Below are 20,830 nucleotides of genomic sequence, written 5' to 3' on the forward strand. Positions count from 1 at the left end.
AGAAAGTGTGTATTTCTCAAACATGTTGTTAAACACTATTCCATGTCATCCAGAATCATTGAGAAACCGAATTCTAGAACATCTTCAAAATATAGTCTGTGGATAGCTGCCTGTTGGCATATCGTTCCTTACCAAGCTGAGAATAGTACAGAAGTGGAAAATAACCATTTAGAATCTTTTCAAACAATTTTCCATTGACATAATATCCATAAGCATGATCAGCGGACCCATCTCCTTTAATAGGGTTTAGACAAGCTTGGGTGTGTCAGGCGTGCCTGGAGGGTTCTTTTCCACAAGTATTTTAAGAAGCTCTGATTTTGAGCTTTCTTTTCTTTTCTAGCTCTCTCTTTCTCTTTTAAATAGCTTTAAAATACATATATATCCAAAACTGTCGCAATCTGAGTCTACTGAGATAAATAGAAAAGTGAATGAAACACTTGACAAAATAGTGTTCACTTTAATAAACGCAATGTTCAGTTTATCATGAATCAAAGAAATGAAACAAGGGTTCTTTGTACTGAACTGGAATGTTTAGATTACGATTTCCAGGATATTTTTTTATAATCATGAAGAAATATATATATATATATATAAGGTTGAGCTATTTGTGAATACACTAGATATAATGCATTCTTTTAATCTTGCTTTGCAATATAAAAAAACCCTAGATCTTACAATAGCATGTTAAACAATTTAATATCCATGGTTATCTCCCTTATTGGACCATTTTTTTTTTAAAGGTAATGAGGTTAAATTACTTTCGTCAATTTTTAGTTGAGATCACTGCTTATAACCCAAGTGATACAACTGCTTATTTCTACAGTTAGATATATTCAATTTATCTAATTCTAGTTCCCATTTCATTTATGAAAATGTCATAAACAATCTAGTTCGTACTAGTCAAAGCATAGGTAGTCATGGCAATTTAGGGGCTGATTTGCCTTAATTTGGCCTATATAAGAAAACTGTCAGATAGTATGATTTTTGATTCTAGGATATCAATGGTACAAAGACCACACTAAAGAAATTTTCTTCCTTTCTTTTAACATAAGGAGAATGCATTTATGTCCTCCAGTGTTATAACAAAAATGGAGCAGATAACACTATACAATCATATACTGAGGACTGATTTCTCTTTAGCCGCAAATTATTAGAAAGATTAAAAACACAGGCTTTGAGGTCAACCAGAATTAGATGTAATCCAGTTTTACACTCATATTAGCCATGTAAATACTCCTTTTAAGCTTTATTTATGTCACTGGTACAATATCACCAATCACATAGGATTATTATGTTTGTTAAATGAAATCATGTTTGAAAAGGTCAAACGATCAATAAATGTTACCTGTTATTTTCCTATAGAAAATTCACTATGGGATATATTTCATGAAAACTATAATAGTCTACACATTTTTCATCAAATATTTTTTTTTCAATTTCCCAAAATGTTTTAGAGGGAAGTTCACTGTGTATATTTAAGAATTTCAAAGAGTTACTTTAAATACAGAATGATAGTTGCATATGTGGTCAGGAGAACTTATTTTTCCCTTTATCACTTGGCAGTTCTATGATATTGAGCTAATTATTTGTCTTTTCTCATTTCCTTATCTAGAAATTGAGAGGATTAAATTAGAACTTGTCCATGGTTTCAATAAAAGAAAAAAACAAAAACAGAAAGCAAAGCTATCTGAATTACTTCTACTCTGCTTAAACAGAAAATATATTACCAGTTTATAGAAATATTATATTAAGTCCACCCATGTTGTTGCAAATGGCATAATTTCATTCTTTTTTATGACTAATATTCCATCATAAAAAAATATATAAATATACCACATCTTCTTTATCCATTCATCTGTTGATGGGCAATTGGGCTGCTTCCATATCTTAACTATTGTAAATAATGCTACAATGAGCATAGAGGTTCATGTATCTTTTCAAATTAGTGTTTTCATGTTCTTTGGATAAATATCCAGAAGTGGAATTGCTGGATCATACGGTAGTTCCATTTTTACTTTTTTGAGGAGCTTCTATACCGATTTCCACAGTGGCTGCAGCAATTTACATTCCCACCAACAGTGTAGGAAGGTTCCCTTTTCTCCATATTCCCACCAGCATTTGTTATTTGTAGACATTTTAATGATGGCCATCTTGAGAGGTGTGAGGTGAATAACCAATTTAAAAGTAAATAAATTTGCAGAGTGTTAAATTTCAAATGTCTGCAAAACATGAGAGAAGAAAGAACTCTAGATCTTTCGTCAGTGCAGGACTGAATGATTTGTGTGTCGATTCTCCTGGTTCTTGTAAATGAGCCAGAATCCTGGCTGGGGGTTGGTCCAGGTGTCAGTGGGCACTGAGAATCCAGGGGCAGGGACTTAATGACTTTTGGAAAAGGCATAAACTTGAATAATGGTGAGACAAGTTAAATATCAAGACCATAGGTTTCACATTAGGTCCAAGAACAAGTAAATAGAGTCTGGCAAAATGTCCTTTGAATTGAAAGCTAACATTAAGCACTAAAGAAATTAGACAAATATGGGGAATATCAGGAAACGTAAATTATATGGACCCGCAAGGTTCAGGAAGGATCAACTCAATTAAATGGCAGTTTAGATAGTTGGAATTAAAGAATTAGTTGTGTTTAATTTCATTTCCCAACGTGTTGAAGATTTGATTTGTACAGGAGCAATGGTGCTCCTTCCTAACTTTATTTAACAAAGCACAATTGGTAAGTTGGTTAGATAGGGTGAAAATTTATTATTAAAAAATTCTTTTCTTACCAGATAACACATAATGACCACACAAGAAAAAAAAAAAAAAAAAGAATGGACTTTAGTATGTAAACCTCTCCTTAAAATGTTGAAAAGCTCATCAAAATTATGACATCACTATGAAAACTGATGGATATCATGGAAAGATAGAGGTTACTTCTTTCAAATATGTTCTGTACTCTAGTTTCCTTAAGTAACAATAGAGAATATTTGCTTAAATGGTCCTTTCCAGCTACTGATTAATAGTCAAAATTAAGAGGACTACTTTAAGAAGACTGTTTGGATTAATTTACCTTGACACTTCTTCAATTGGAGCATCAAGGTAAACTAGTCCAAATAGATTCATTTAAAATGAGTCATGTACCACAATATTCATTGCAGCTCTGTTTACAATAGCCAGGACATGGACACAACCTAAGTGTCCATCAACAGATGAACGGGTAAAGAAGATGTGGCACATATATACAATGGAATATTATTCAGACATAAAAAGAAACGAAATTGAGTAATTTGTAGTGAGGTGGATGGACCTAGAGTCTGTCATACAGAGTGAAGTAAGTCAGAAAGAGAAAAACAAATACTGTATGCTAACACATATATATGGAATCTAAAAAAGAAAATGGTCATGAAGAACCTATGGGCAGGATGGGAATAAAGACGCAGACGTAGAGAATGGACTTGAGGACATGGGGAAGGGGAAGGGGAAGCTGGGACGAAGTGAGAGAGGGGCATGGACTTACATACACTACCAAATGTACAATAGATAGCTAGTGGGAAGCAGCCACATAGCACAGGGAGATCAGCTTGGTGTTTTGTGGCCACCTAGAGGGGTGGGAGGGAGGGTGGGAGGGAGGGAGACGCAAGAAGGAGGAGATATGGGGATATATGTATATGTAGAGCTGATTCACTGTGTTATAAAGCAGAAACTAACACACCATTGTAAAGCAATTCTACTCCAATAAAGATGTTAAAAAATAATAATAAAATAAAATAAAGTGAATACTGCAAAAAAAAAAATAAATAAATAAAATGTATTTTAAAAGCAAGCAATTTTGTTTTGATAGATTTCACTTCTCTATGTCTGATCATATTACTAAAGAAAATACAGATTTTGAAATAAATAATACCTATGAGACAGATTATCAGGCAGGCAAAGAAATTACTTCTACAAGATAGGATTGAAGTAAAAACTTGAAGTTTAGTTTGGGGGGACCATAAGCCACATTAACAAACTATCATTAAACCTTTAAAGGGCTTTCATGTAGATTCTATTCCTTGATTCTTTGAAATTCTTATATTAAAATAAAGTAAATTAAATGATTTCTTATTGGTATGTATCTGTAGGACACAAAGGAAACAAAGATAAACTTTTAAGGAAAAGGGTCAAACAATCTGAATGACATGGAATATCAGAAACTGTAAGTTCCCCTTTCTTTCTTTAAATGCATGAGTTTTGATAATTCACATTTTACAGATTTCTCTTTTTGGGGACATTAGTTGAGGACCAAGAGAGGTTTTATTAATTGCCTTTCTAAGAATACATTATGTAATCTCTTGCTCTGAATGGCTTATTCTGTCTTGTAACTGTTTTAAAAATGTTGACGTACAAGCATGAATTGAGGGAATTTTATGATTGTTGCATTCTCTATATTTGTTCAATAGAGTGTAACGTCACTTAGGAATTGAACTTTTTTCTATGCAACATAATCTCACAATGCAGATGGCAAAGTGTCATTTTGATGGAGTTCTGCATCTCCCCACATTGTCCGGCAGAGGGCGCCTTATGTGGAAGGCAGGCTTAGTCGTTTTTTCAAGATTATTATGGACTGAAAAACATTCTGAAATGTGGTAGATTTATCTTCAAAAATTATAAGGCTCCAGAGAGGATAATTATACGCATGTGTACTTTTAAACTGTATTGTAATTCACACATTAATTTGTTCCACATAGGAACGCCGACACTGAGAATCATTACACTTTTTCAGGTCAACATTCTTTAAAAATTATTTTAGCTTGCTTTACGACATTAACTAGTTAATTATTATTATTGAAAATGACCTTATATTCTCTTTCTTAAAGGTATGAAGTGAGCGGATTCTGGCCAAATAATTTATACACATAGGTATTTTGCTGTGTTTGTATCAATTAATATAAAAACCATAAAATATACCCATTTTGAAATCATATCTTGTAAACCTTTAGAAATAAATGTTACATAAAAATAATTTACTCCTGTGCCTATCTTCTTTCTAGGTAAGGAGACAGACCAAATTTACATTTTCTTTGTCCTTTTTCTTTAAAACTATATCTTTATTTATTATATTGCCTGCAGAATTACATTTTCTCTTGTCTCTTTTCACTGACAAATCTGATAGGGGTTCTGTCACACTATCCAGCTCAGAAATATTCTTGAGTAATAAAGTGAAGACAATGTTGAATAAGAATTCACCAAAACTGCCTCTGTGACTTAGTTCAATGTAAATCCTTTATGTATGCAGATTATATAATCTGATATGCTATTTTTCATTTGCATCTTTCAGCTTTCTAAATAATTTCAAAAGTAAACTATCAGACATAAGATGGTATTTTGCAAAATTATATTCACAAATAACTATGCTGAAAGTTATATATTAAAGAGTGACTTTTTAAATGAAAATGATACTAGTATGTGGATTTTTAAATATGAGAAAAAAAGGAGTTTTAATGGGCAAAAATTAGCAGCTTAAATAGTAATGGGATGAACAATAATTTTGAGGTTTAAGTTTTGTTTTCCTTGGATTTTTATTATATAGCTGTATTTTAAATATAGATTTAAGAAATTTAGAAAACATATGACATCATTATATGATAAAGTATATGGAGAAATGCAAAACTGTCATTGTAAACGTTTAGCAATATTTTCAAAAAAATTTAGTGATTCAAACATTTAATAAAATAAAATAAAGCCATTAATTTACTGTATTGTTTTCCTTCCTGCACAGCCTCTCACATTATTCAAACTGAGATTAATCACCTATCTAAATACGAAAAAGATATTAAAGAAATGACAAGCCTTCAGTATGAAATTACAATTTTGACAACTATTGTTGAAATATAAAATGTAAGCAATGAGAAATCAAGCAAGAGATCAGTTAAATAGAAATTTTAAGAAAGAAAAGGAAAAATAAGGACTAAGGTTTAAATAAATCATTAAAATCATCAATCTAATCCTCAATTTGATAATTACAATTAATCTTGTCACAGTAACTTTTCAACATATTTAGAGAGAAGAAAATTTGGAAATTATCATCCTTCAGAGAGGAACATCACTAGAAAATACCTAATATTGATAATTCAAGAAATACCATTCCTGAGCACATTACTTAAAGTGATTAAATGTAATTGGTTGCATGAAGTCAGACTGGGGATAGTAAGGTACAGAGTAAGAAACTACTACTTCTGTATTATTTTATTTTTACCATATGCCAATCTATTACCTTGAATAAGTCAACAGGTACTTTTTTTGTGAATAAAACTCAATCTTAGACCAGAAACTGTAGTTTAAGAGCCACAGAAACTAGATTTATGTGATTTTTGTAAGTCGCAAGTAAAATGGTGTTATGTTTAAAGATATTTGTATGAATAATTTTTACGTTAAACTCTTCAATTTTACCCATAAGAAGTTTCTATTGAAATTCCAAATTACTATAAGTACATTTCTTTCTCAAGTACAGAAAATGTGCTCCTAGGTGTGTGTAGTGAATCCTTATATTTCACATAAAAAATGTGACGGCAAGAGACAGTTTGAGACACATACATAATTCTGGTCACATTTACCAAATAACTTGGCTGGCTCTTATTAATAATCTCTTAAAAACCTAATATGCTTTCTTAGATAAGATTACTTGATCCAATTAATATGCTATACAACTCCATTAAGATGCTGTTGCATGATTTACACGCTCCCCGCGGCTCTCCCCCTAACGTCAGCCTTGCCTACTTCAAGCATAACAGAAGCGCAATGTGAGAATTTCAGAAGACTGTGATTTTTAATGAAAGATTACAAGGCCCCTTTAAATCCAGGGCTTCAAAGACCAATTTCATAAATTTATTTCTTTTAAAATCAACAGCATAATCTTCTAAGGAATAGTTAGAGGTAGTTTGCATTACTCTCTTTAGGCAGCTCTTTGCAGGATATCATTGTAAGTGCAAAGGAAGCTCTTTGCAGGATATCATTGTAATGAAAGCTTAAATTTTTATCATTCTAGAACTCTCTGTAAGTTAAGCCATGTTTGAATAGAGACCCACTGAGAAAAGAATAAGTGGGGAAAAATTTCGATTACCTTTCTGAAATATACAGTGGTACTGAATTCAAAAGGTTGCTTGATGGCTTCATGGAGACATGAATTGCCTGCATCATATAAAGCGGCTGGTGTTTTAACAATTATTTTTCTGGACAGAGTTTGGAGAAGTAGTAACTGGATTAGACACAGAAGGAGATGCTGAAAAGGGGGTTTGGAAGTATTACCAAGGAAATGGATAAATGCCCTGAAGGCTGCACTGCTTGAGAAGAGGGGAACGCCAGCAGAGAGAGAAGTGTGGACACAGCAGAGAGCGCTCTTTCCCCATTTCTAATCTGTTTCAATTTCTTGATACCTGAGTATTCTGCACACTATGGACACAACCTGTTCCTATGTAACCTCCATTCTAATAGAGTACCAATCATATTCATTTATAAAGTCTAGGTAATTTTCTTATGTGGAAATTCCAAGCCTAGAAAATAGACATTTTAGAGGTGATTCACATCAGACTTTCTGCAGAAACTATGATCCTCTGGAGTTAGTATCATTTAAGTTGCATTAAAGCCAGTAACAGAATCTTTGCATCCTAAAATATAAGACCCATGCATGTGGGACTTCCCTGGTGCTCCCGTGGTTAAGACTCTGTGCTCTCACTGCCACGGGCCCAAGCTTGATCCCTGGCTGGGGCACTAAAATCCCACAAGCCACGCAACATTGCCCCCCAACCAAAATACACACACACACCCCTATATACTTAAGACCCACGCATGATAAGATTTGTGTGATTTTTCTTTCAAGCTCTTCTAGTCCCCACGAAAGAATAAATAATACGATGGTATGTATGGAGAACAGCAGCTGGATCTTAATAAGCGAACAGAGAAGGAAGTGAAGTAAAAAAGCATTAAAGATTAAGAGCTGTGGATAAGGTTGACAAAATACTTGAAAACCAGAAGAGTGAAACAGTTGGTAATCTTGCAAAAGCCTAATAATTGAAACATTTTTCCAAACCCACTTCAGTTTGAGTTCTGAAGTTATAAGTCTGGGACAGAATCCTATTTGCTTGAAGTACACACTTACTGTAGTTGACAAGATGAAATCATGTATACAACTAGGATAAATATAGCAAGAATCCTGTCTAGTTAGGCTGCATCACAAAAAAAGGAAAAAAGATAGATGAAAGTATAAATAAAAGCATGTTCTATGAATCTTCAACCAACTCACTACCAAAAGCTGAAACCTGATGTAATCTGACATTGCACCAAAACTGACTTTTTATTTAGAGCAAGCAAACAGCAACTTCTGAGAGATTTGATCAAAGATTCTGTATTCTAAATATTTCAGTTTTTAATAAACTTTACTAGCCAATGGGTTGTGTTGGGAATTGCAATTCTCTTAATATCAACAGTGACTTTGGAACATATTATTTTTACGTTTAATCCTTTTTTGTGGGGAAAAAATGATTCGAAAAGACTCATTTCCACTACTCACAATCAAGTGATTTATCTTCTAAAATCCAGAAGAACTAGCTTTCTGTTTTCTATAATAGAACTCCAAACTATCTTAGACTGGGCATTTGAACAGTATATTTTGACCATGTGATCTTGAAGTAATAGACCCATGAGGTTATGTTTACCCTGAAACAATTCAGTGATCAATTATTCTATGAAACATTTTTCACAAGAAGAATACTGTTTTGTGGGAATTGTAAAGTAAGGAGAGGTGAGGAGGGAATTAGATGTATACATCTTTAAACTCAGGCAATGCATAAAAGAATGACTAGCCTAAGGCTCTAAGCAATGGAGTTTTCCTTAAATTCATTTCACAAATGTTACTCGACTACCTGCCATATGTACGTACATTGGGAATAAAAATGCTAATCAAAGTCTTGACTAATAGAGGTATAGTAAGATGTGGTGGGTTGTTTCCTATGTCAGCTTGGCTATGACTAGGCTATGTCGCTCAGTTGTTGGTCAAGAACTAGTCTGATAGAGAATGGATAAACAAGAAGGTCCTGCTGTAAAGCACAGGGAACTATATTCAGAGTCCTGTGATAAACCATAATGGAAAAGAATATGAAAAAGAATATATATATATGTATAACTGAATCACTTTGCTGTACATCAGAAATTAATACAACATTGTAAATCAACTATACTTGAATAAAATAATAAAAAAAAGAACTAGTCTGGATGTCATTGTGAAAGTATTGTGGAGGTGATTAACATTTAAAATTAGTTGGCTTTATAGAGACACAGATGTAGAGAACAAACGTATGGATACTTAGCGGGGAAGGGGGGTAGTGGGATGAACTGGGAAATTATGACTGATATATATACACTATTATGTATAAAACAGATAACCAATGAGAACCTACTGTATAGCAGAGGGAACTCTACTTAATGCACTGTGGTGATCTAAATGGTAAGGAAATCTCAAAAAGAGGAGATATATGTATACGTACAACAGATTCACTTTGCTGTACAGCAGAAACTAACAGCCTTGTAAAGCAACTATACGTCAATAAAAATTAATTAAAAAGTAAATTAAATTGGTTAGCTTTAAATAAGACAGATCACCCCCCGTAATGTGAGTGGGACTCATGCAATCAGTTGCAGGCCTTCAGATTTAAGAGTGAGGTTTCCCACGGAAGAAGGAATCCCACCTTAAGGCTTCCACACAGAAATCTGTTTGAGTTTCCAGTCTGCCTATATGTGTCAGACTCAAGACCCCAGTGCTGACTTGTATCAGCACTCTGCTGGCCTAATCTGTGGATTTTGGATTCCAGACTGAACACCAACTTGTATCTGAATTTCCTACTGCCTGGCCTGCCCTACAGATTTCACACACGTGCGTGCCACTCCACCCACCAGCTCCGGAGCCGATTCCTTAAAATAAGGAGATGGAGGCAGACAGTGATGGAGAGATATAGACCCAGATCCAGGTCTGGACAAGGATATAGATACTAATCCTATTGGTTCTGTTTCTCTGGAGAAAAATGTTCTCTTGACATAATACTCAACAATTTTCTCATGAAATTATTTTATAATTAGAAATGAAATCTAGTAGAATGTGGCACCAAATAGCTTACACACTCTGAAATGCACATCTTCTTGTGTTTAAACAGAAATAAAATAGCTTCATATAAGAAACACATTTAATTCAACATTTATTCTCAAAGCATACTGCCGTCAATTTTTCTTTTTCTACTGCTGTATACTTGTGTATCATGAAAGTGTCTGGGTATACATATTCCAATTATTGAAGCTTATCTCACATTAAGGAATAACAAAATAACAAAGCAATACAAAATCAAAGTTTATCTACTCTAGCCTTTATTTCATATATATGGGCTATAATAACTGCATGAGAAATATGTCTCTCTTTTTTGGTATAAACAAATGTCTGTATTCTGCATTTTACAATATAATCAGGATGTAGTTTTAGCCAATTATCCATTCTCTATATTATTCTTAGTGCTTTAACAAATATATTGGTCAGCTATAATGTATTTGTATTTTAATTTCAACATCCAACCAGTAGAAATGTCATAAATTTAAACACACACAATTTGATAGTTTCTTTCGTCTTAAAAATACAAATCTAACTTTTCTTATACTTTTTGCTTAGTTTTCCATTAGCATATAGAAAGTCTTGTAAATTTTTGTTTTATATAAGAATGCTAACTTTCTATCCTTATATTTCTTTCTATTTTGCAGTATGAATTTCTAGCATAATCCCATGTGTAAGACGGCTGTAAGATTTCCACGGGTGGTGATTTGAAAAATCTGATGCAGTCAATTAGTTCTTAATAACTAATAATCCCTGCCTTGTCATTGCTGTGGATAAGGGTTCTCAGGTTGAAGGAAATGAGTTAAGGCTGTCATCACCGATGTTTGATTTCTATCTCCTCTTCAATTTTAATTTTTTATAAAAAAGTATACATAATTTATATATGTATGTATATAATTTCTCACTATATATATATGCATGTGTATATGTGTGTGTGTGTGTATATATATATATATATATATATATAGAGAGAGAGAGAGAGAGAGAGAGGGAGAGAGAGAGATCTACTTGTTTTAGGAGGCAGTCTAAGTAATCAAAGGTTTTAAAAAGAGACATTCAGGTAAGTAAACTTCTCATCCCTATATTCCAGACATGTCACAAAACTATCACATCAATTTTTCCTTGCTTTTTCAGCTTTAGATTCCAAATAGTTAGCTACAACACTGCCAATCCCATAGGAATCAGGAACACTCTTTTGTTAAATGATTTTGCTTTGATTTAAATAACTATTTTGATGCCACATTTGCAATATCTGTGTGTTAGCCCAAATTTCTCATCCATAATGTTCTTATAAAAATATACACATGCCGTAAAATTGAATGACTTGCTTTATCAGAAGCAAATATTTGTATTTTTATATGTGTTTCTTTACAAACACACACACCTTATTCAAAATGGATTTAGTCAGTATTGATATCTGATTATAAAACAAAACTGCACGTACAATTTAAAGTGTTTTCATACTTGTTAAACTTATAGTTTAACAAAAATGGTAATGATTCTATTCAGTAATTTAGCCTTTAAGTGAAATATTTTTAAATTAAAAATAGTTTCTTTTGTTTTAAACACTCATAAACATATTGAGTTAAATCATTTCCTTTATTTAAAATAGGAGGTCATTAGATTGCTTTGTCCTACAGAGTGTCTGAGAGATGCTGGCCTATCTTATCTCATTCTCATATGTTTTTCCTTCTTCTCATTCTAGGACATGGCTTTAATTTGTAAATTGTTGTCTCCATAATTCAATATGTGGCAACACTGGCTACTGGTAGGCTCAAAATAGTAGTTGAAAGTAAAGGATCTAAACCAGGGCATTAATATCTATTTTGCTCATATCTTGTCGCCATGCCAACCTTAAAATGAGTATCAAGACAGGGTTGCATTCTGAGGTCTACCAATATCTTACCTTATTTTGGGTGTCTGGTGCATGCCGGTACTTGTATGGGAACACAAAGGTAACATGGGTATCTTTAGTATTACATATTTTGGTGTACACATATTTATGTGGAGATATACATAGCCATAGCAATATAAAAGTAATTATTATTTCTTATTATCCTGCACAGAAGTACAGTCCCTAGTATGTATAGGCAATATGCATTTTGTCATATATTCTTCTATTTTCTGAAAGCTGACCAAAATTTTACAGAAAATAAATACTTCTGTTAAAGGTAAGTACATGTAAATAAATAAAGGTACATGAAAAAAACAAGATGAAGAATAAATGGGCATCAACATTTATAAAGCATCTAATATACCTCAGCTTCCCATCAGATTATTTATAGGCTATTTTCTTTCATTATGTTAAAGTAACCATTGCCTGCCAAAATGGGAGACATTCTAAATTAAGGAACAGGTGAAGTTTTTATGCTGTGTTCAGTTTTGATATTTCACCTCTAATGCCTTTATTTTAATTACAAACAGGTCATTACGAATACACGATATATTATCTTCCTCTTTAAGTATAAAACCTGCATAGAGTAACAGACAATATCATAGTTTTAACACTGTCCTACCCACATGTCTCATATACGTGTAGATTTCATTGTATTTCCAAAATACAATTCTACTTAACAAAATTACTATATAAAATGGTAAAGGAATTTTTAAAATACTTGCCTGAAATCCAAGGAGCTTTTCACTAGGCTTAATGTGCCTCTGAAATTCACATTCTATGGGTTGTATCACTTTGATTCCATCTTCATAAAACACATAGAACATGTTCCCAATTCCCAGACCTTAGGAGTAAAAACACATTCAAAAGTTCAAAATAAAATTACCAGAAACATTTACAACCAAAACTCAGTGCCCCTCACATTGCTGGTGAGAGATCAGTTTGTGAAGTCCTATAATGCTACTAAAGCAGACCGTGTGAGACCTTTTACCATACGCCCAAGCAGCTCTGCAATATTATGCACACAGTCTACTTCATCTCTCTGATCTGCAAGTCAGTGATTTCTTATAATAATTCAACAAATGTTTCACATATTTAAAAATAATTATAAATGGAGATAAACTCTTTGATACATAGATTATGTCTGCTACCATCCCTACTTAATTTAGGTGCTGATTAAGACATAAAAGTGCTTTTTGAAGAATCATATTTATCCTATTTCTATTAGAGTTCCCTAAGGGAAATAAAATGGCATTCTTTGCAGGAATTTAGCTTATATAGAGACTTTTAGAAACAAAAAGACCAAGTTCCCCAGATTTTGGAGAGTACGTATTCTCCTAAAAGAATGTTTGTAAATATAATCCTACTAGAGGTCTTACATATCAGTTTTCATATTGACAAAGTTTGGGGTCTATTTCTCCAGTTTAAAATTTGAATTAATTTAAGGTCTTGCAAAAATCTCATTTAAATCATACTTTTAATTACTTTTCACAGGGCGGGTTCGGGTGTGTGAGATCTCAGAAATTCATCTCACTTATATTATACACCCACACCTCATGGGTACGGGGTGCTACAGATTAGACATCTGGAATGCCGTGGAGTTAACGGTGGTCTGCACCTGGGGACTTGTCAGGTATGATTGCACACCTGTTCTCTTTGTTTCCTCTGCTTCTGCTTTGTCCCAACATGTCCAGACTAAGAGCATGTAGTTCTCCCTTTCCTGATCCTCAACTGAGTACCTCATCCAGGTGTACTGCTTTGCACAATCATATTTATTCAGTATAACTATACCGCACATAATTCAGTGAGAACCAACAGATAAACAATTATACTGAAATCTTGATAGTTTGAAGAGCAAATCATTGTTCTTTAAAATGCTTAACTTTTAAAAACATCTACTTTTAATTTTTACTTCACTTGAGGACACCTGCAAGGCCCATGAAGTCAAGCCTGAGGATTATAATAAAAGTTTATTGATTTGTAAAAAAAAAAAATTTGTTTATTCAACTTAAGCCACATTTATTTTTGTTAAATATGTTCCTAGTTAATTTTAAAAGTCACCATCTATTCTTATGATTCAGAGGAAAATGCATTCGATCATAATTATCACTTTATTGGTGTTTATACAGAGTGAAATTATTTCTAATAATGCATATATATTTTAAATGATCCAGATTATTCTGACACATCTTATTATTGGTTTTTTGCTTTTTCCCCCTTGAACTTATTATTGTTTTATAAATATTTTACAGTCCTCGTATTTTAATACATGCAATCTTTATCAGTTAATTGTGCATTTTAATTCCAGAGTGCACAATGTTACAATGAGATATTCCAGAACAGTAGCAGAAGTAGCAAGAACTAAATTCAAGTTATGTCTTCATAAAATAAAATTTAAGAGTTGTCAGCTACAATTTATAATTATAGCTTTGAATACAGAGGGATCAATTCCATACCAAAAGGATAAAACTTACAAAAACTGCTTAGGCAAAACATTGATTTGTATTAGCAAGCTTCTGTGTAAACACTGTCAGAAGGTTGATGTGCGCTATGTATCAGTGACTAGCAAATTAACAACACTGGTAGTTGAAACTTGGATCTGATTTCCAGTTGTGTCAGTTACATACAAAGCTCATAACAACATTGTCAGAAGGTTGATGTGCGCTATGTATCAGTGACTAGCAAATTAACAATACTGGTAGTTGAAACTTGGATCTGATTTTCAGTTGTGTCAGTTACATACAAAGCTCATAACATTTTTTAATGAACATCACTATATTCTCCTTCAGGTACTGCACAATTCTGCTCCACAGTCAGGAGTCTGAATGTGTTTGAACTTGACGACTACTCTAAGTCCAGACAGTTTGCAAAGTTTCTTGAAGTATTCCCTGCCCTTATTCCTATGGATATTTTTATTGTGTTATTTTACTATATTCTGTGCACAGTACGGTCAGTGGGATTCCACAGATGAAATTTCTTGAGCTGTATCTTCCTCTAAAACTCGCTTAATCCATCCAAATCACTTTCAAAACTGAAAGTCCATTTTCTTGCTTTTTAAAGTCTGAGTTACATACACATCAGCATTTTTACAGAGTATAAGCTACTTTCCCAGTTACAAGTTACTGAAAAATACAGATAAAGTTATGCAAGGTTTAGTTTGCTTTTGCATTTTATTGTTTTTGGTGGGAATATAACTCCCTAGTGTTTATAAAATAGCAATGTCAACAATGTATCATGTATAAATATATGCTAAAATAATAAGATAAACTGAACATCTATGTATCAATCACTCCGCTATGAAATAAAACTTTATCTTCAGAGCCATCTGTGTATTCCTCTCTTCCCTACCTACACGAGGGATATTTTGCATTTATTTTCTTGCTAGACATATTTTGTTCATCAATTACTACTTAGGTTTTAGCAGCAGAATTTATAATCTGAACATATGATGCAGATATATATCCTTTTAAATTTGCTGCTATAATATTATAATTTATTTTGAATATACTAGGCACAGAATGATATGAATTACCTGATGCTTGAGATGTGGTAATTGAAAACACATGCTGATTTTCACGTTGGGGCATTTGTTAGCTTAATCTGTATAGGAAGCAATAACATATCTGTGTATGTTCATTATAACTATTAAGTTTCCATGCCCTAACCTTTTTTTATTTTGGTGTGGGAGAATATAACAAAGAGAGATAAACTTAATTTTCTGAATTCAGACAGCTCAGAGGTAAATCACGACTATAGAAGTCACTGTTGTATCGGGGGAAGGTTATTTCCCATGTAATATCTGTGCTGTACTTTCTCCTTCTCAAATTGGGAGAAATAATTAGATTTATGCAGCTGTTGTAAGAAGTAACTGAGATGGACAAAGGAAAACATGTAGCAGAGTGACCTGAACTCTTACTATGAGTTCAAGCAATGGTAACTGTCCCTCTTTTTTATGACTGACATTATGTCTTCTTTGAAACATCAGTGGGAAAAAAATGGTGAAATGGCATCTAACCAAAATGTGATTACTGTCCTCCTGTTTTCCTCAAATCTACTCTGTGAGATATACTACTAGTACATTTCAGTTTTCTATGAGATTGAATTCTACGAATGCGTGAGCCTGCTAAAAGAGAAACCTGATTTTCTAGCAGAGCCGTTCTCAAAGTTGATCCTTTCAGAGGGTCTGCAAAGTCAAAACTATGTTCATAATAATGCTAAGATGTCATTTGCATTTCTCTCTCTCATTCTCACAAATTAGATGCTTCCAAATGTGGAGTGTAGTTCTCAACAGGCTACTTGACATATGATGTTATGAGTGATATCACAACAGTTCAATGCAGGAGCAAATATAGGAATCCAGCATCTTTTATTCAGCCAGATATTTTAAAAATTTGCAAAATGTACAACAGTGAGTCTCCTCATTTAATATAACTTTACAAATAATGTGGTATTTATGCCTACATGTAATGGGTTATTTAAAACAAATAAATACATATTTTAATTTTCTCTGTTTTAATTTCGTATATGGTAAATACAAGTGGATAGAAATAACCCACACAAACAAAATCTCTTGGAGTTGTCAATAATTTTGAGTCCCCAAAAGTCTGACAACCATGTAGGTCTCAATTACCATTCTCTCCTCACTGATGCTTTCTATTGCAGTTTATTACAAAAGCTCCTGACTTCAGTAAAAGCTTTATCACTCTAGTCACGGTCAAGATTAGGACTATGTGCTGTTTTGTCTTTTTTCATCCCCTGTGAAGACAGACACAGGTACTTTGTCTTTTCCAGGTCGACTGTTAATCTAACAAAGTATAGTAGCACAAAAAAGTGACCCATAATTTGTTTTTTCTTTGTGAGCTCTTCTTCTCCTTTGTTTTTCTTTCTATACAGAGAGGACATGGCAAGAATTACTTGCAGTCTCATGAGAGAGAAGTATTTCCCAGAGGGTTTTTCAACCAATACTGCACCTTTAAATACATGAGATGGACTGAGAAAAAAATGTACGTAATTCACCTTCCTGTCTCAATCCTTTGAGGATTTCTACTCAAGAACAATAGTGTATCATGATAATATAGTTACATTATGTATTATAAATTAAATATATATTCCATCGTTTATATCAAGAATAACATTTGGTTAATGTGTGATTATTGGATGAATATTTAAGTCAATAACAAAAATATTTTGTCCTGATGTCTGCCTTCCTCTAACTTAAACCGCCATTACTTTAGCATTTAAATTATGATCAATGGCAAATTATAATCCTACAAAACACTGATTTGGTAATCAATCTAAGATAATTCAATGTTTGGTGTTAAAGACCTTTATTAGTTGATATTATATCATTCTTTTCCCTTTCAAGTGATCCTAAACTTACTCATATTTTTAATATAGAAGAAATATTTTTTTTTTTTAGCTAAAGAAAAATATAGGCAAAAATAGATGGTCTATATTGCATCTCTCACCTTGAATAACTCAGCAGGGAGGGATTTTTGTTTCATGAATGTTCCCATTTTTGTACCTCTGTCTTTGGAGTTAAAATCCTTTTCACACACATAGCAATACCAAACCATCACACCTCCATGAGATTTCTATGTTATGTTCAACTAAAATTAGACGGACTTCCTCTGTCATTCCTCTAGCAGATATTCTGGGAGTGATTGTGTTAAGCTCTTTATTAGCCACTATTAATCCAGGAGAGTGGGTACTATATGAACATTATATATTGGTCAGAGTGATATTATCTAAAACCAGTCCTTTTAAGTCAGAATTCAATTTCCTGAACTTCCAAAGATATGCTGAAAAACTTGGATGCAAATTTACGTGATTCATTTCACATTTAATGATTAACATAGCAAAGGTTATAACATAATAGAGTATTTGTTTGCTATGTAGTTTATATTAGGTGAAATCATATGTATAATTATATATGTACACATGTATATGTGTGTATACATATATGCATACGTGTGTGTATACACATATATCTGAAAATGGTTATCTCTTGTCAGATTCATTTTTGATTTGAAAACAGGCTTATGAGATAATTTGAAGCGCTAAATGTTGACATTTGTTTTCATCAGAGAAGGCAGGGAACTTGCAAATGAAAATATTGACAGCTTTCATCACTTCGGCGATGGCATCGCAGCCAGCCATTAGAAGGCGTGGTCTCTACCTCACCCAATTATATGACTCACTAAGTGTCATGAATTTAGAAGCCTTACCCTCTGAAAACTCTTCTTCATTTTAACTATTTCACCAATATTATTGTGAGACAGTAATCTGGTCCTGAGAACCTCAGCAATTTTTTTTCTCTAAAGATAATCATACAGGAGGCTCAAGTAGCTCATTAAGCAGGCACGCATGCTCCTCTATCTCCAATGCTCCCCTGCAGCATATAACGGTCTGGACAACAAAATGTGAAAAATCTCAGGCTAAAGGAGTTAAGAGCTGACCTGCTTCCTATTATTCCTTTTCCCCCACTTTGGTGATATTATAGTTCACAAAGCTAATCAGATGATGTAACATGTAAACTTTTTTGCAAGATTTCACTGTAATGTCTACTTGTACCTGGTGTTGGTTGGTGTTAATTAGCCCAACTAATATAGAAATTTATTTGAACCATTTCTATACCATATTTATGTGTGAATAGATTCATAAATATTTATAAAGAATAGAAGAGACAATTTTTATAAATATGGAAAATATCAATATACATATTTTTGCTTTCAAATCATTAGATGTCACATCAAGCCAGTATTTCCCAAAGTAGCTTCAGTTAAATATTGATTCTATAGATATTCATCAAAATAATTTCATGTTATAATAAATTTAGAAAATTCTGTGTCATACAATGAAACACCCGACATCTCTCCTGAAAGTAGTATATTTAGAAGTTCAGCTTAATCCTGCAGTGAATAAAATGTTTTAAGTTCCTTTAATTCATTAGACCTTATAACATATACCCAAACTGTTGTCTACTAAATAAATACTAGGAAATACTTTATTAGATTATATTTGATAACATCATAAAAAAATTGTAGAAGAGACCCAATCCTACTGAATCTTTTAATGTGTATTTTGAAATCATATAGGTAGTAAAATTAGTTGACAATAAGAATGATTTAGCCTTTAATTTACTAGATTGAAAACATCTTTAGAGTAGATACTAGTTCTTATCTTTATATTTCCAGTGCTTTCAAAGTGTTCTACATACAGTAGACTCTTTAAAGTATTTGTCAGTAAATGAGTGAGATACTTCTCTTTGAAAACACTGTATTTTTACACTCCTGCTAACTTGAATCACGGCTAGAAAAGAACTGAAAGGTGAACTCAGAAACAGAGGACACTATTTCATGCTTAAATATCCATGTGATTAATAAGATAATATACACGAAATTCAGTAAAGTTGATTTAGCTCACAAAGTCCTGGATAAGACAGATTCTGATGTATACATTTAAAAATAATTTTTCAGTTAAACAAAATTTTATAGATCTTACACTTGCATGTAAGTCATATGACATTATGAGAGGTATTATCATTTTAAACTCTCTTTCCATTACTATTCATCTAAAAATGCTTGAAGTTCTTAAATGGGTTCTCCCTGAGATAGATTTCTCTTGGCCTTGGTAAGAACACAAGCATACAAATAGAAAGCACTGCTAGAATGGAAATAAAAATGGACCACAGAAAAATGTTGTTCATATTAGTTATTATCCTATCTTTTAAAAACAGAGGTAGAAAATGGCTTTGGAAACTTTATTATTTTAATTATTTTTTATGAAATAATTGTACACACAGTTGGGGTTCAGTGATTCCTCAAGCTGGTCTATTATGTCTGGCCACCATTATTATTACATGCAATCGTTTCTAATTGTAATGCCTTGCCGATAACTGTGGCATTATAAAAAGTAATTTACAGATTCCTATGAATCTAAGTATATTATTATCTCAAATGTATTATTTTAAATATTTTTATTTCAAAAAACAAAATGCTCTGATGATAACTCTACATGAAATAAAATATTTAAAAACTTTCCCCCAAAACATTTCTTGTATAAGTTTTAAAATTACCTGCAAAATGTACTAAATAGCTATGATTTCTCAAGCACATATTCTGTGTCAAACAAAGTCATGAAGAGTAAGCACATCACTGATTGATGGAGAATAATTATTGAGAACATACATCTTCAAAGACTAACAGAAGAAAAATTTAAATAAATAAAAATGATTTCATATAATGAATCTCAGTGTGATTTTAATTAATCTGCAGGTCTCCTATACTTTTAAGGGTAGTCTGAAGAATATTATATTATTATTACATATCAATGAGTATTATAAACTAATAATGTTAATGACTGTTATCAAGGTCAAATTATAAGGAAGAGTTGTTTCACATATTTTAAGGAGATACACATATCACAGATTTGCAAGGTGAGTCCCAAACTGTATTTCAAGCATTGTTTTAGAAAAGTCTGGCTCAGAGAGGTAAAATGACTCATTCAAATTTTCCCAGCAATTAGCCAGCAAAGCTAGACCTGTGGTACCCAGAGAAATATTTGTTTAATCTCAAGAAGGAAGAGAGTATAAAGAAATGTCTAACCCATATGTTAATCATGTCATATCTGTTTCAGTAATGATCGCATTTGTACGTTCAAATGTGAAATATCCGAAAGGAATAAAATGAGAAGGTACAGTTACACTAGAACCTCTTAAGTAAACTGGAGTTTAAAGGAGCCTTTACAAAAGATTTGAGGAGCAAGAAATACCAAGGACAAAAAAGAAAAAATAAAGTGTTATGCTCATCTTTTAC

At 32.6% G+C, this 20,830-nt stretch overlaps 1 protein-coding gene across 3 annotated transcripts in view; it reads right to left on the reverse strand.

Moving 5' to 3' along the window:
- Positions 1-20,830, reverse strand: part of FSTL5 (follistatin like 5) — a gene marked incomplete at both ends in the record, with an annotated part of 620,821 nt that overhangs the window by 73,179 nt on the left and 526,812 nt on the right. For all 3 annotated transcript variants that reach the window (XM_082653501.1, XM_082653500.1, XM_082653499.1), the window contains one exon: positions 12,740-12,858. In XM_082653501.1, coding sequence (XP_082509627.1) covers positions 12,740-12,858 — 119 coding nt within the window. The remainder of the gene's footprint in view (positions 1-12,739; positions 12,859-20,830) is intronic.

Source organism: Grampus griseus, assembly GCF_964374135.1.
Source record: "Grampus griseus genome assembly, chromosome: 4".
In the NCBI taxonomy this organism is placed as follows: domain Eukaryota; kingdom Metazoa; phylum Chordata; class Mammalia; order Artiodactyla; family Delphinidae; genus Grampus; species Grampus griseus.